The sequence below is a fragment of the Suncus etruscus genome, chromosome 1 (assembly GCF_024139225.1).
Source record: "Suncus etruscus isolate mSunEtr1 chromosome 1, mSunEtr1.pri.cur, whole genome shotgun sequence".
Classification (NCBI taxonomy): Eukaryota; Metazoa; Chordata; class Mammalia; order Eulipotyphla; family Soricidae; genus Suncus; species Suncus etruscus.
In genome coordinates, this window is record NC_064848.1 from 146,875,344 (window position 1) to 146,892,422 (window position 17,079).

Below are 17,079 nucleotides of genomic sequence, written 5' to 3' on the forward strand. Positions count from 1 at the left end.
TTTATCAAGAATGGGTATCAAATGCTTTCTCTGCATCTATTGATATGATCATGTGATTTTTTTTTCTTGTTGATGTTGATGTTGTGTATGATATTGATAGATTTACGGATGTTAAACCATCCTTGCATTCCTGGGATGAAACCTACTTGGTCGTAGTGTATGATCTTCTTGATGATGCATTGGATCCCATTTGCCAGGATTTTGTTGAAGATCTTTGCATCTGCATTCATCAGGGATATTGGTCTATAATTTTCTTTTTTGGCAGCATCTCCGTCTGGTTTTGGTATCAAGGTGATGTTGGCTTCATAAAAGCTGTTTGGGAGTGTTCCCGTTTTTTCAATTTCATGGAAGAGCCTGGCTAGGATTGTTAGTAGCTCCTCTTGAAAGAGTTGAAAGAATTCATTAGGAAATCCATCTGGGCCTGGGCTTTTCTTTTTGGGCAGATGTTTTATTACAGTTTTAATTTCCTCAGTAGTGATGGGGGTGTTTAGATATGCTACATCCTCCTTACTTAACCGTGGAAGGTTATAAGTGTCCAAGAATGTTTCCATTTCTTCTAGGTTCTCATGTTTAGTAGCATAAAGTTTCTCAAAGCAGTCTCTGATTACTCTTTGGATCTCTGCAATATCTGTCATGATCTCCCCCTTTTCATTTCTAATATGGGTTATCAGGTTTCTCTTTCTTTGTGAGTTTTGCCAATGGTCTATCAATCTTGTTTATTTTTTTTTCAAAGATCCAACTTCTGATTTCATTGATCTTTTGAATTGTTTTTTGGTTTTCCACTTCATTGATTTCTGCTTTCAGCTTTGATATCTCCTTCTGTCTCCCTATTTTTGGTTCCTTTTGTTGGTCATTTTCTAATTTTATGAGCTGCGTCATTAAGTTATTCAGGTATGCCCCTTTTTCCTTCCTTATGTGTGCTTGTAGAGCTATAAATTTTCCTCTCAGGGCCACTTTTGCTGTGTCCCATAGATTCTAGCAGTTTGTGTCTTCATTGTCATTTGTTTCCAGGAAAGTTTTGATTTCCTCTTTGATTTCATCTCGGACCCACTAGTTGTTCAGTAGCAGGGTGTTTAATTTCCAATTGTTAAAGTTTTTCTTCTGTGTGCCTTTGTAGTTAACATCTAATTTCAGAGCCTTGTGGTCAGCAAAGGTAGCCTGCAAGATTTCTATCCTCTTGATTTTATGGAGGTATGTTTTATGTGTCAGCATGTAGTCTATCCTGGAGAATGACCCATGTGCATTGGAGAAGAATGTGTATCCAGGGTTTTGGGGATCGAGTGTTCTATATATATCTACTAGTCCTCTTTCTTCCATAACTCTTTTCAAGGCTAGTATGTTTTTGTTGGGTTTCAGTCTGGTTGACCTATCAAATGTTGATAGGGCCGTGTTGAGGTCTCCCACAATTATTGTTATTATTGATGTCTTCTTTCAGATTTGTCAGTAACTGTATTAGATAATTTGTTGGTCTCTCATTGGGTGCATATATGTTTAATAATCTGATTTCTTCCTGTTGCACATATCCCTTGATTAGTACATAGTGTCTATCTTTGTCTCTTACCACTTTTTCCTGGCATCACAAAAAAGCCTTTGGGATGGGGTAATGAGTATATATGGAGCCAGGGATTGATCCCATAATGGTATGCTTCAAAGATGGAGAAACCCTGAATCTCTTAGACCATGGGAATTCCCTTTCTTCCCCAATGCTTACTGTGCCTATGCAAAAAAAAAAAAAAAATTGGGGGGAATGCCAACTCTGCCACTCCAGCACCCATACTATTTCTTGTTTTGTTTTGATTTGTTAGTTTTTTACTTTATTTTCCTTCTCTTTTTTCTTCCACTTTTCTCTTTCTTTTTCACCCTTGTGGTTATTATTTAGAGATTTATTTTTATTTGCCGGGTCCATTTTTTTCTTTTTCTTCCATTTTTCTTTTTTTCCTTTCTCTCTTTTTTCTTTTTCTGGTAGTTGTCACCAAATGTTTTTCTCCCTTTTTCTTATCCTTTTTATCTCTAATAACAGTGGAATGGATGCTCAATCTACAACAAGCTGTAAAGTGGAGACCAGTTCCACCAGCATTCTGCGGGGTAAAGGAGGGAGATAAAGGATGCATACTGGGAACAGGGACAGAGGGAGGACAGCACTGGTGGTGGGAATGCCTCTCATTCATTGTCACTATGTACCATAAATGATGCAGTGAAAGATTTGTAATGCACTTTAGTCACAATAAAAATAAAAAACAAACAATCAAAAAAAGTTATGTTAGGGCTGAAGATAAAGCACATAAAACAGGAAGCATGTTTGGTAGGCAGCAGACTCAGATTCAATCCACGACACACAATATGATAACCAGGCTCCACTTGCAGTAATTCCTGAGCCATGAGTAAGCCCTCAGCACTACTGGGTCTGTCCCTACTACCCATAATATATATATATATATATATATATATATATATATATATATATATATATATATATATATATATATGTAGTAATAATGTATACCTGAAATTCAGCTATGAGTAACTTGGTAAATTATGGTGACTAAAAAAATTCTTTAAAAAATATTTTTAAATTAGGCTCTTGAAAATTTTGATGCATTTATAGTTTCTTTAATTTTAAACCTCATTTAAACCGCTGTTCTGTCAAATTAAAGACTAATACTATAAACAAAATAAAACAAAAGATTTAAAAGATTAATTTACAGGACACAGTAAATAGAAAGGAGGTAAAATATTAATTTCTCTGCTTCTTCAATTATCCCATACTTGGACTCACAGTTCACATTTATTTATGGGTCACTCCCAGTAGAAGAGAACCCAGGGGGTCACTCTACTCAGCAGCCAGCAGTATGATGGAGTGGTGAGTGGGATAAAGATGGAAGAAGCATACTAGCTAGGGTTGAACTTAGAACCTCACCTGTGCTAATAAGCATCTTAAGCCATCTCCTAGGTTCTAAATCTGACTGTAGGCTGGGCATTTATCAGTATAAATTTGGTTATGAAACAACAATTTGACCATTTGAATTTTGGTCGTTGTGGTTGTTGGAGGATATGGTGGTTTGAGGCAACAACCAGTGTTGCTCAGGGAAATATGCAGTGATGGGGCTCAAAAAAGGGTTAGTCACATTCAAAGCCTTACCCCTGTCCTATCTCTCCACCTCCAGTTTTGACATTTTTTTTTTGATCCAGAGTTAGTGAGTGTCATTTTCAGAGTATTGACTTGTTCTTGTTTTATAGACCCAAAGGTAAAATGAGAATCTTTATTACTTTGTATTTTATAGGGTTTAACTGAAAAATAAATAAAAAATAGATTCGGCCACTAGAAGAACTAGAATGAGAAAGGAAAAAGTTACCCACAATTCTGGAACATAATTTTTCAGGACAGTGATGTCCAAATCTATTAAGTGAATCATATATCAATTATAAGTGTTTACTTTTTGTATATAACTTATGCTTGATTTGGAAAATATTTGCATTTTTATGATATTTTCCAATGATCCTTAATTTTTTCCTTATATATTTTATTCCTCTCTCAAGAGACAGAATATCTTCTCTAAAGTCCAAAAGAAAGTAGAATTAAAAACTTCTGAGTTTTTAAAAATCATATGCACACAATAGGTAACCACAGCCATCACAATCTAATTTAGACAATATTCAAAGAAGTAAATTTCTAAGCAATAGCTATCAAGATACTATTTTTACAAAGATACATAATAATAGAGATGTCATATATATAAAATAATAAGGAAGGGGATATTTTAATATCCACTTTGACCTTGAAGATAATAAAGTATGAATTCAGTTTTTAAGAAGCATTTTCAAAAAGTCAAGGTATTCCAGACCACAACAGTAGAAGCATTTTGGTTTATTACTAGTTTCTACACTGATCATTAGCCTCTTCTAAAAGAAGAAGATATGATAGTGAAACACAAACATCCTCTGTGTAAGTTTAATCTAATTATAATTAAATACATACATTATTTGATATGCTCATCTTTACCTAAACCTTCACTTATGCTTGAATAAAATTCATTATTAAATATGTTTTCCTGAAGAACTATATATATAAAAGTCAGTAATATGAATTCATATGATACATATTTTATATTATTCCTTAGAATACTTACACATTATTAAGACTTCAGCTATCATGAGCATATAAATGATTCCAAAATCCATGCCTATAGTAATATTTTCACATTCAATTTAAATTATACATATTAAAAAGCCTTTTTCCACCATAAGTTCCTACTACTTTTAATATTATCTCAAAAAATCTTTTATTGTGAAAAAATCTTTTATTGCGTATGAACTGGTTATCTAACATCTTTATAAGAATATTTTTATAATGGGCTCATTTGTCATTCTATACTTTTTCTTTTCCTGTTCAGCATGTTCTTTTTTCCACTTTATTTATTGCCTACAAAGGACTTCTTAAACTTTTTCCATGTACAACATCTTTTCATCCAAGAAATATTGGCAAGTGCTACCAGAAACATTTCGGATTCATTATGTAGTTAATCTTGAATTAATTTTTGGGTCACTGCACATGTATAAACCTTTCATTGCTAACAAGTTTTATAGACCCTCTTCATATTTTGTTAAACAACCTCATATCGGGTCATGTCCCACAATTTGGGAAGGAAGGATCTAGTTTATACTCCTCCTTTAACTTCCAACTGCTACAGTGTCATTCCCTTATGAAAAACTTAACCCTGCCAAAAGTCCCACAGAACTTTATTTATAAGACTAACCTCATACTTACAATATATACTCCTTTACTGTTACTTAACTTTTGAATGTTGGGTCCATCTCCCTATAAAACAGTCTATTACTATAATAAATATGATGAGGAAAATACTGATTTGGAAATGGGGAATATAAAAAACAACTAGGTCTTCCAGAGTTTAATAGGGAGATGGGGCTTAAAATTAATGTAAATTGCACTTTGAATAAAAAGATGTCTATATTCTATGTGGCAGAGTCACATATAAAGGGTAAACAAATATTCTAAAGGTGGGTACAACTGACTTTTGAAGAACCCATACCATACTGCAGTCCAAGATGCATAAAGATTTTAGAAAGACACACTTACACAACCAAAGTTTTCTCAAGGGTACACGATGATTGAATCTCAATGCCTCGACAACAGTCTATGTCCTTCACAGATATAGTAGTGGGGAAATTTAGCAAACTGATGCAAATAATACCTTTTAAAAATAAATTGGTCAGTTCTCTTTGTGAATCATGAAACATTCATAATCATTTGAAATGTGCTGATGTGCTTGTCTGTGTATATTCAAGGAAACTAGTAAATCCTAAATCAAATTTAAATGCAGTCTCCTTCCTCTAGAGTCTAATTGTATATCCCTGACCTTGTAGTATATGCTTCAACTTCTCTGAATAATAAGTAATTTCAATCAGGTAGTAAAATTTAAATCTAATACACATTAAAGATTTGATGTGCTTAATATCCTTCATGTCTAAAAAAATAACCATATAATCCATATAGCTTGCAAAGTGAGACCCAACTTTGTCACCTAATAAGCATAATCATTGTTTACATGACTATAGATTAATAGACTGGAATATTTTTAATGTAGTTCTCAGGTACTATCCTAAGGCAATAATGCTTAAAGTACTGGCAACACTCCAACTGACTAATGACCAAGCCTATTATAGCTACAAGTTATGTTCCAAATGATTGCACTTTGTGGACATGCAAGTAACAATATCTCAACCATGCATGGTTTAGCCACTTTGAGAAAAGTAAAAAAGCATTTCTCTTCCCTAAACAAAATAAAATATACCTTCCTTCTAATAAAAAAACTCACAAATGATTCAAATCTTTGTATTCTTTATAAACAAAATCAACCAAAGTATTATCTTTATTCCTTGTTAGATTCCATACAACATTGTAAAATCATTTATCAGACATTAATCTGTCTCCAAAAATGCCTGCCTAAATACCAAACACAAAGTCAATGACAACAGAATCAAGATCTACAACAAGTTGTATACAAAGGGGACCGGTTATACTAGCAGTCCAGGGGAAAAAGGGGAGAAGCAGAGAATGCATGCTGGGAACAGGGTTGAAGGGAGATCAACACTAGTGGTGGGGATTTGCCCTAATTAACTGTCATTATGTACCTTAAATATAACTGTGAAAGACTTGTAATTCATATGGGTCTCAAAAATATTAAAAAAATAATAATAAATGTTTGCCTAATTATTCCTTCTTTTAAAAAAACACAGTATTAAGAATAAAGTGAAGGGGCCGGAGAGATAGCATGGAGGTAAGGCGTTTGCCTCTCATGCAAAAGGTCATCGGTTCAAATCCTGGCGTCCCATATAGTCCCCCGTGCTCGCCAGGAGCGACTTCTGAGCATGGAGCCAGGAGTAACTCCTGAGCACTGCCAGGTGAGACCCAAAAAACAAAAAAAAAAAAAAAAAAAAAAAAAAGAATAAAGTGAAAATCTTCATTTGTCTCATATCAATGTAATGGTTTAATATCTATGACAAAAATTCACATTACAAGTAAACTTTTAAGTATTTTGCCTTAGTAAAATCCCATTTTATGTGTCTTGTTTGGCATAATTCCCAATTTAAAGCATGATATATTCTTTACTATTAGCTAACAAACTCATTGCTCTTTGTGTATTGTCCTTAGAAGTCATCCTTCAGTATTTTATGATAAATGATACAAAAGTTATCATGGTTTCACACTGTGAAGGGTTATATTTGATAATAATGTTTCAACTATGAATCTTTTTGACCTGAGAAAAGCCACTATTATTTAACACTGCTAGAAAAAATAATAAAAAAATTAAACGTTTACTGACAATGTGATTTTTCTTTCTCTTCTTTCTGAAGTTGAACTTTACATTTTCAAAAAGCTTATCATAAAAACTTAAAGGTTTAGAAAAGAATATTAGGACCATTAGTATGGTTGGTAGGGTGCTTGCCTTCACATAGCCAATCTGTATTCAATCCCTAGCCCCCAGTCCTGTATGAGCCCTCAGGCCCCATTTGGAGTGATTTTTGAATGTATTTATTAGAACTAATCATTTTTAATTAATGTAAATGATATAGATATGCTGATACTAAGTTTATATCTCTGGCCTAGATGTATTAAACAAACCTGGTTCCAGTACTTTGTAGTTGTTTATCCTCAATGTTATTCTCTTGAATGTTGTATCTATTAAATATAATTGAATGTTAACCTATTGAATAAAATATCCTCATATTATTCTTTGGATACTATATATTACCCCCAATCAATATCATTTTTCTATATCAGCTCTTTAGTTGCTTGCTTTTCTCAAGAGCTCTGTCTAATCTGTTGGGCAACTTAATTTTATTTTATACTAAAGAAAATACACTAAGCCTCAGCAATAAATTAGACACAGCATAATATTTGGCATATTTTAACAGCTTTTTATTTTATAGTAATGCACATATACAACTACATGCAAGTACATACCACAATTAGTATAATTCTGAAATTCTCTAAATTTACTATTCCACAGAAATTCTCTTCTAAACCTGGTCTTTCTATTTTGATATCTTTCTGATTATCTTCATTTGAAAGCATAGTTTTTTCAGAGTAAAAGGAAATGTATTATTAAGATAGATTTCAAATTTATTTAACAAAATGTTAAGCTCACTTGATAAGCAATTTTTTGCCAATTACTCATTTATATTTCTTTTCAGTGCAGAATGTCTATTTGGGGTGAGTCACATATTAGGCTAATTTTATTACTTTATAGTATTGTTAAGAAACTTAAAACTTTTGGTTAAGAATCTAAGATACAGAAGTTTGATAAAGAATTCAGGAAAGAAAACAAGATAAGGAAAAACAGACAAATCTCCATTACTTCCCTAAGTTAATTTTTCTTAATTATAATGAGAGCAGAAACATATACAAATTGATTCCATGTGATTGCCTATGAATATCGAGTGCACAAGAATATTCTATACTGGGAAGGTGGGAGTGTAGAGTGATGCTTCTAATTTGGGTATATGGTATTAAAGATTTTGTTAACAGTCAGCCTCTATTTGCAACAATCTGACTGCTAGAGAGAAAGGCCAAATTATAGCCCTCTCTTAAATATGTTTTTTGTCTCGCACAGCATTAGGTCCCAAACCTCAGAAAACCTGATTGTTGAAGTCTATCAAATGAGTAACTCAATTCAAGAGAATTACAGGTTCAAACTTCACTTCATTTGAATCCTAAGAACCTAAATCCTATAGTTCCAATCCTGATGCTTCATTCATAAAGGTGTCTGCCGTTTTTTTCTCTACTATTATTGCAATCAAATAATTTGAAATTTGGTTTTAAAAACCCTATTTCAAATGTCATTGTTAAAGTCATGTGAGTATGGTCTTACAGTAACTAGAAGGTAAAAATTAAAATAATCTCTTACTGACATTTTGTTTGATTTTGTTTTTGTCCACACCTGGTGGTGCTCAGAGATTACTTTTGGTTCTGCTGCACCCAGAAATTGCTCCTAGAAAGCTTAGGGGATTATATGGGATGCTGAAGATCAAGCCCAGGTTGGATACCTGCTGCGTTATCTGTCTGGTCCCTCACGTATGGGATTTATCTTTAAAAAATTACTGAGGTAATGCCTAGCATTATTTTGGTTATATTTATAGGAAATAGGTAGAGAAACAATCATACAATTACATAAAACATAGTCATAGTAACAAGAAGATAGTTTGAGAGAAATTGAGTCCTAGAACAGAAATGTTAGAGGCAAAAACGGGCTTTACAAGCACTAGCCAAAATGTCAAATTTGCTCAGCACTAAAAAGCATTAAGAAGTTTGGTGAAGTATATGTGTGTTTCACTACATCATCTCATAGTATTTTTTACCTCTGCCCCAACCTTCACCCCATCTCTTAGCACTTGAAATTACCTCTGATTCTCATTCGCTTTCACTCATCCACTGAGAAAATATTTCTTTCACTCCAATCCACCCACCAGCAGACCCTTTTCTGGAAACCAGAACCATTCATTTCTGTTATTCTAAGAAACCTTTAGTCCCCATTTTTTACACTCATGGAGGACAATGTGTTTTTGCTTCTAGATTTCAGTGACTTTGGTTATAAAGTTTTGGATTTGAATCATTGGTTACTGGAGAAGCTGTGAGCATTTCAATGACTTTTGGGGGGGAATTATTTTTTAACTTGGCAGTTCACTCAATACACTATTTTCTAATCCAATTTAAGAGATGAGCAGCGACCTGGAGCTAATGCATCTTTTCCTTTCTACTATTTTTGAGACTTTAAGCAGCTACATCTCTAGTTCCATTTGTAAGATGTCCCTGTCTCATTCAGCTACCAGAGACACCCTGAAGGTTAAACTTATAAAAAAAAACCTAATAAACAAAAAAATTCTGGCTTGCTTCTTCATGTTTTCCTTTCTTTCTATGTGCCTTTGTTTGCTGAATGGCTGACTTAATTTTCTTCCTTGAACCTGAATCTCTCTTACTTGCCTCTATGTCTCTTTGCTGGATTTTTTTCACTCTTGAGAAGTCCCTATTCATTCTTGAACATATATTTTCTTTATCCCTCTTCATATCTTTCTAAGTAAATTTCATTCATTAAAATGCCTTGTTAAAAATAATTTTATATTAAAAACATTATTATTAATTTTATATTATAAATATAAATTTTATAATAATAATTTCATTCACTATATTGCCTTGCTAAAAATAAATAAAATAAGAATAACTAAGGACTCCTCCCATTTTTGGCTTGTTTGATTTATATCTCATTTTGTTTTTCTTTTCTTCAAACAGAATCACATAACTTGAACCATCTTGTTCCGCCTCTCAAATTGAAGGGGAAATAATGGAGGGTATCAAGACCAAACAGCTGTATGAGCACTAAGTATTAAAAAAATGATTGGAGTTAAACACCAAATCTAAAGCCAAAGACAAAAGAATCGATACCCAATCTATAACAAGCTAGACACAGAGGGGACCACTTCTACTAGCAGCATGGGGGGTAAGGGAGGGGGATATGGGATGCAAGCTGGGAACGGTGGTGGAGGGAGGACAACTTTGGTGATGGGAATTTCCCTGATTCAATGTTAATATGTACCTAAAATATTACTGTGAAAGATATGTAATCCACTTTGGTCAAAATAAAAATTATTATTATAAAAAATAACTAACATCTACTGTCAATACAAATGTGATATGCAAACAAAAGGAAACTTTCTCCCTGAGAGGTGGAAATGAGATGCTGTCCTCACCTCTGGATTCATGGAACTCCAGTGTGACGTGGGCATCAAATCCAAGGCTGAAGTAGTTATTGAAAACATTCAGAGGAAGCTGCAATGATGAACACAGAGGCAGAGGTCAAGGGCTGCATTCCCCAAGCAGAATGAGAGAAATTGAGTTTCAAGTCAGACACCTGTCCCTGGGGTAAGCCTCTGGGAACAAGAAGGCCCTGAGTATCTAGATGTTCATGTACAAAGAACTGGGATTTTTAAAATAAATTCATTCACTACGTAAATATCCACTCCAATAATGTATCAAGATTTTTAAATAAGTTAAAGAATCAGGGATAACATTACAAATTATTTTATATATTAAGAAAATAATATTACTAAGAACCATTTACTAAGAGAACTATATTAAGCCAAGGGATGCCATTGGTAATACAATGGTAAGAATGAAGTAGTTAGTAAACTTACAAAGTAAACTCAGAGATAAGATTATGTCTAACCTTCTTTATCAGTCAAAATATTTTTATTGAGAATTTATGTTCAGATTTTAAGATTACAACTTAAATTCAGAATTAGATCGGCATGTTCCACCTGTTTTCAAATGTTTGGTAGGGGTAGGAATTCATATAAGCAATAAAAGTATGGGAGCAATTCAGCATTCTCTACTTAGTGAGAGAAGGAAAATTATACTAGTATTATTCAGATTCCTAACAAATCTTGTCTGCTCAAAAGGACAGTGAGTTATGAAAACGTCAGTCTTAGGTTCCCTTCTCAAAGTACTCTATGTTCCGATTATTACTGCTACAAGACTAAAAGAAGAAACAAACTAAGCATCAGACATCTTTAAAACTAAAAGATTAATGTGGTTTTTATGGTTCCATTCAATGTCAAGAACAACTAGAAAAGCAGATGGAAACTGATAGAAGGGAGATGTCAGTTCTTTTACTTCTGTAACATAGAATGGAATCTAAACAGTAAGTTAACTAGACAGGTTATTTTTATTTTAGCTTGGATGTTTCCAAATCATTATCAGATTTATTTCCAGAAAGAAAGACTGCCTCTTCTATTAAAGATGTGTTTGGGGTTCAACAGTCAAGTATTTGTCCTCCATGCATGAGACATGAGTTTGATCGCTGGCACCACAAAAGAGGGTACTTAACCCTCAAGGTTTCAAAGGTAAGCTTATTATATATGTTTATTCCTATGTCCCTTGATCAATAAGATTTCCTGTTAGATCAGCATAACAGCATTATCCTGTTAAGGGAGGAAAAAATGAAATTGAGAAAGAACAAGACAGATTAATTCAGAAAGAACTGAACTGAATTATATTCTTGCAGGGAAATAAAGAATTGAAGTCCCTAAGATTAAGAAATTATAATTCAGAAGGTCAAATAGGCCTTTAAGAATGTCAAAAACTGACTGTAGAAAGGGAAGGAAACTAAATGGATTCATTAATGCCAAGACCATGTCTCTGTCTCTGTCTCTCAGTTTGTTTGTCTGTCTGTCTCTCTCTTCTCCTGGCTTGCCTATACTTAAAAAAAAAAAAAACACCAGTTCTTAGAAATGACAGCAAGGATTGATGCCAAAAGCACAGATAGGTTAATTTCTACCATTTATGTTCTTTTGGCTGCATTTCTAACCCACGTCTTAGCATCCACTGATAACTGAAGAAAACATCTGGTCACTATTCCCTAAATAATATCCCCCACTTAGTCTGTTATTAAGTTCTTATTCATATATTCCAGGGAAAATTGCCCTGATTTCCTACATATCTTCTCAAAATTCCATTTTCAAAGCCCTTTAATTATCTGGATTAATGTTCCTTGGCAGCTTCAAGAAGTTTTTCCATTTCTTAAGCAGTTAGAAAAAGAATTAAATATAGATTTCTATTGAGGTCCTAACCACTCATTCCAAATGTACTGAAAGAAAGGCCTTAAAATTTTTATATGGTACACTTCTTTCTACTTTTACTCATTTCTACCAATATTTGTTAGTCAAATATTTTAGAAATATGTAGTTTCCAAAATCGTACTTGCTTAAACTATACTCTGGCATTATGAAGTCAAGATCAAAAGAGAGATCAAAATATTAACTGGAAACTTTGATTTCTGGAAATCTTAATTTCTGGGTCATGATGGAAGTGGAAAAATAATTAAGACAAATAAAGTAAGTTTAGAGGCCAAAGAGAAAGTACAATGAGTAAGGCACTAGCCTTGCACACAGCCTACCCAGATTCAATCCCTCACTGAGGTGCCAGGTTCCCTGAACAGAACCAAGAGTGATCTGTGTGCCCAGTCAGGAGAAAGCCTTAAGTATGGCCATGAATGGACTGAAAATGAACAAACAAAAAACCCAAAATGCCCAAATCAGTTTAATTCTACTTCAGCCATACAAGAAATTTGACTGTCTACTAAATTGGTCAGGATTCATCATGCCAATGAATAAATAAGAGTTGGTTTAATCAACAAAAGTAGGTGCTAAGTTCGAAATACCTATGAAAACTTAGCCTTGATCAGTAGCACAATCCAATATAACAAGGATGACATTTAAAATAAAGATACTATGGCTCACCCCTGCATTTACTTAGCAGAATCTGCAAATTGGATCATGAAGTGCATTTTTAGAGGTACACCTGGGATTCTTATACCTAACAAGTTTTGAAGATACTGCTGTATAAAGTGATTTTGTGAGAAATTGTTATTCAGCAATCTATCATATTTATCTAAAACTGAAGACACACTTAGAAACAAAGGTTCTACTGAAGCTCTTTATTAGCCTCTGTATCACTTAGTCCTTTTGACTTGAGTGCAACTGAAATAAAAACTGAGTCCTGAGGAATCTTAGCAAGATTAAGATTCCACTATTTCCCTTAAGGCTCAAGGAATTTAAAACAATAATCATGAAGTTAAATCACAGAAGAGAATATATTAAGTCAAGGCACTTATTTGTGAGTCTTCAAAAGTTTTTGCCATGAGAAAAAACAGTAATTAATGCTTCTTAAAAAAGAAAAGAATCAGGTAGTTATCTCGCTACTGAAAGACAGGTGGCCAATTGCTTTAGAACAGCTACACCCTTATCTTCTGAGAGGTTTCATTTTGCTATGAACTTGAATGACTGGAAAAATAAAACTTATCTTTCTGGCATGGAAGCTATGGATGAGGGTAGTTTTTTAAACTTGAGAAGCAGGTAAAAAAATCTTGTCTTAAAAATCTCTGTAGTTGTATCACTGGGGCATTACACTCAGAGCCCTTGTAGCCAAAATTTGCCTACCCATTCTCTCATAGAAAGAAATCAAAACATGACTTTAGATCCATGAATGTATTTCCTATGGCTCAAGTAGATGCTCCAGGATTCTTTCTAAAGAAGCAACAATTCTCTAACCTTACATACTCCATCTTCAAGTTCCTCTGGAGGCAAGTCTGGGTTTCTTTCCACATGGAGATTCCAGCGATCTAGCTGTACAATTGTCCCATCTTCTACTTGGCAAAGGATCTTCGAAACAGGTTCATCCGTGTAGCCCTGAGGAACAAAGAACATTCCAATGATGTTTAGAGAAGAGCACAGTGTCTTCAAGGTTATTTCCTGCAGTAGAGCTTCCCTCTGCTAAACCTCTCTATGTTATAATTACAAAGACTAAGGAAGAATGCTGTTTTCCTTAAGGTATTTAGAATTTAAGAATTTAGAATTTCAACAGTGACCCAGAATGTTCATAGAAATACTAATTGTAGCCGGTCTGAGATGAAAAATAATTTTTCCAGCACCAGGAACCAATAATTACTAATCAGTTATGTTGGACTAATTGAGGGCCATGCTGAGATGCAATTTTATGAGAGTTACAACAGGATTCTTTAGGTTTTTTACTAGAGAAATTGGGGATACACCAAACAGTGTATGGAGAAAAGAGAAGAAATAATCTAGGAAATCATCGGATCAATAATTTGTTCTATTAGCATTCATTCCATCTTTATTATCTCCCACCTAAGCTTGTACTAGAATACAATTCCATATCATAAGGAAACCATTTTTGGAAATTTCTCAGTTAAGCAATTATTTGCCCAGTTCCTGATGAATTTCTCAGCTAAGGGGTTACTACCTACCCTTAGTTATTAATAGTATGATTAGAAAGACATTCACATTGCTTAGATGAATTATAAAAGTAAATGGGAAGAATATTAGTTGCTTCAGATAAATATACTCATTAATCCTACTATACTTACTTTAAAAAATACCTATAGCTGGTCAATTAACCCAAAACTAACCAAGTATCTAAAACTAAGTTTCTAAAACTATGAGAAGTAAGCTGAAGCAAAGGCCTTATTATTTATGCAATGTCCAAATATAACTTTAAAAAATTCCAGCCCAATTGAAGGTTTCATATTAGCAGATATTTTCATATTCGCAGCTGGCAGAGTTGCCTCTGCTAGAATGTGGCACCTTCTTATAATCTCAACACTGTTAAAAAATGAACTAATAAAATGGTTGCTTAATAACAGATGACCTTCTTCCACTAATCTTGCTTTCCTGAAACTGTTTCCATGCTAAAGGCACAATTAGTTTACTCTATAGATATCATTATGATATAATGATACTGACCAGAAAACCAAATGCTAAACAAGTCTCCCAAAGGAAAACTGAATCAATACCAGATTTGCTATTCTGGACAAAGTCTCAGATTAGGTTCAATTGAACAACTCCCTAAGAACTATACATGATGACTTGAAGCCTATCCACCTGAATTAGATAGTTTTGGGGTTATGTATTCATCCTCTCCTTTTTGCTCTGTATCTCAAACATGTCCTTCTCCTCTAGCAGACTATTAAGTCTAAATGCATAAAATGAGCATATATGGTGGATAGATATACAAAATCACAACTCTAATGCCTCTAACTTGCCTCTCAGCAGCAGCACAATCCCTTCCATTAGAACATGTATAAACAGTGGGTCCCTGTGCCTAGATGACATGACAGAGCCCTGAGAGCAGATCTTACCCCTCCCCAGTTGAGAGTTCGAGCCAGGTCATTCCCAGTTCCCAAAGGAAGGACCCCGACAGGAGGCTGAGGACTCAGCTGTAGTTCATCCAGAATAGAGAGGATCCACCCCACCTACAGGCATATGGGGACCAGAAGAGAGAGAAGAAAATGTTAAGTTTGCAGAGAACACAGCATGGAAGGAGGCGGCTTGAATTGCTCAAGAGAATGGCTTCATTTCTCTTTTTTTATTTTTAAAAATAAAAATATGTTTTTTAAGATATTTTCATCTAGCAACCAGGAAACTGAAATGACACTGAATTCAGGTGATTTCAATATGGCAAATGTCTCATAAGTAAAGGGTGTGTTTTGTGCATGGTCTAATACGTAAGCAAAACTAGAACCATTTGTGGAAAAAATACAACTAGGAAATGACTAAATTTTAGAGAAGTTTCAAATTTAGGGAGGTCTGTAAATTAGAGAACAGAAAAAAATTTTATGATCCCAAATCACACTAAATTTCATGTCCCTTTCAGACTCGCTCTGTAATCTTGATGAAATTATTTGACCTCACTGACTCATTTACCTGATTCTCAAAATGAAGATAATAATACCTACCTCATAAGGTTGTTTATAGGCCAAATTAAAATGTATATGATGTTCTTAATATGCTATTTGGTCCCTGTAAGCACTCATTAAATGGTTACCCTCCATGGTATCATCTTAGAAATTAGTAGTGTTTTTCTAAATGTACCTATATTCCCCTTAATGAAACATTATGGAAGCATAATTATTGACAATGCCTGCTGGTACTTATTATACATTTAAACAGAAAATAGATGCTTATATGCTAGAACCATATTTGTATTTATATATTTAGATAAATAAAATTTTGAGTTTGGTTCTGTTTTAACTATTTTGAAAAATTATGTAAAACTATGAAATAACAAAGAAAATTTCATGTCTTTATAAGGGCATACAGTTTCAGATACCTACCTAAGAACTGTTAAACAATATAGGCTAATGATTTCTATTCTGTAGAAATGCAAGTGTCAAGATTTCTTTAAAGATAATGGTTTTATTCATCCATGTACATTAAACAACTTTTCTCAAATTTAGAGAAATTATTTTAGGGCCTGGACCAATAGTACTGAGAGTAGGGGGCTTGCCTTGCATGTGGCAATCTGGGTTTATTCCCTGGCATCCCATATGTTTCCTGAGCCTGTCAGGAGTAATTCCTAAGCACAAATCAAGGAGTAAAATTCCTGGATAATGCTAGCTCTGACTCAAAATCCAAAACTGAAGAAGAAATTGTATTTTAGTCATAATCATTTCCCTTTACTTCTCCGATTGAACCAGTTGTATCATCTTATTGGTTCTTTCAGCAAAGTGCTAAACCAAATTTGACCATGTATGCATTCTTTTATATGAGACCATATTTAAATTTGGAAAGTATACATCATATTTATTAAACAATATAATACATATACATACTGCCTACTCTCTTGGGGCTGGAGCTGTGGCACAATACTAAGGCCTTTGCCTTGCAAGTGGCTGACCTAGGAAGGACTGTGGTTCGATCCCCCCAGCATCCCATATGGTCCCCAAGCCAGGAGTGATTTCTAAGCACATAGCCAGAAATAGCCCCTGAGCATCACCGGGTGTGGCCCCAAAATAAAAACAAGCAAATAAAAAAACCCTGCCTACTCATTATAAACTTATATTTTATTTTTCAGAGGGTGAGGGGTTGACCACAACTAACAGTTCTGTGGGGCTATTCCTGGCTCTGTGCTCAAGAGTGACTCATCGTAGACCTTGGGAGATCATTTATGGTGCTGGAGATCAAGTTGGGGTTAACCACATGCAAGGGTAG

General features: G+C 34.1%; 1 protein-coding gene across 1 annotated transcript in view; it reads right to left on the reverse strand.

Moving 5' to 3' along the window:
- DGKI (diacylglycerol kinase iota) overlaps positions 1-17,079 on the reverse strand; it is a 503,984-nt gene that overhangs the window by 187,013 nt on the left and 299,892 nt on the right. Inside the window, exons 13-15 of the mRNA XM_049774493.1 lie at positions 15,228-15,341; positions 13,621-13,758; positions 10,264-10,342 (exon numbers count right to left, since the gene is read on the reverse strand). Of these exons, the coding sequence (XP_049630450.1) occupies positions 10,264-10,342; positions 13,621-13,758; positions 15,228-15,341 (331 nt within the window). The remainder of the gene's footprint in view (positions 1-10,263; positions 10,343-13,620; positions 13,759-15,227; positions 15,342-17,079) is intronic.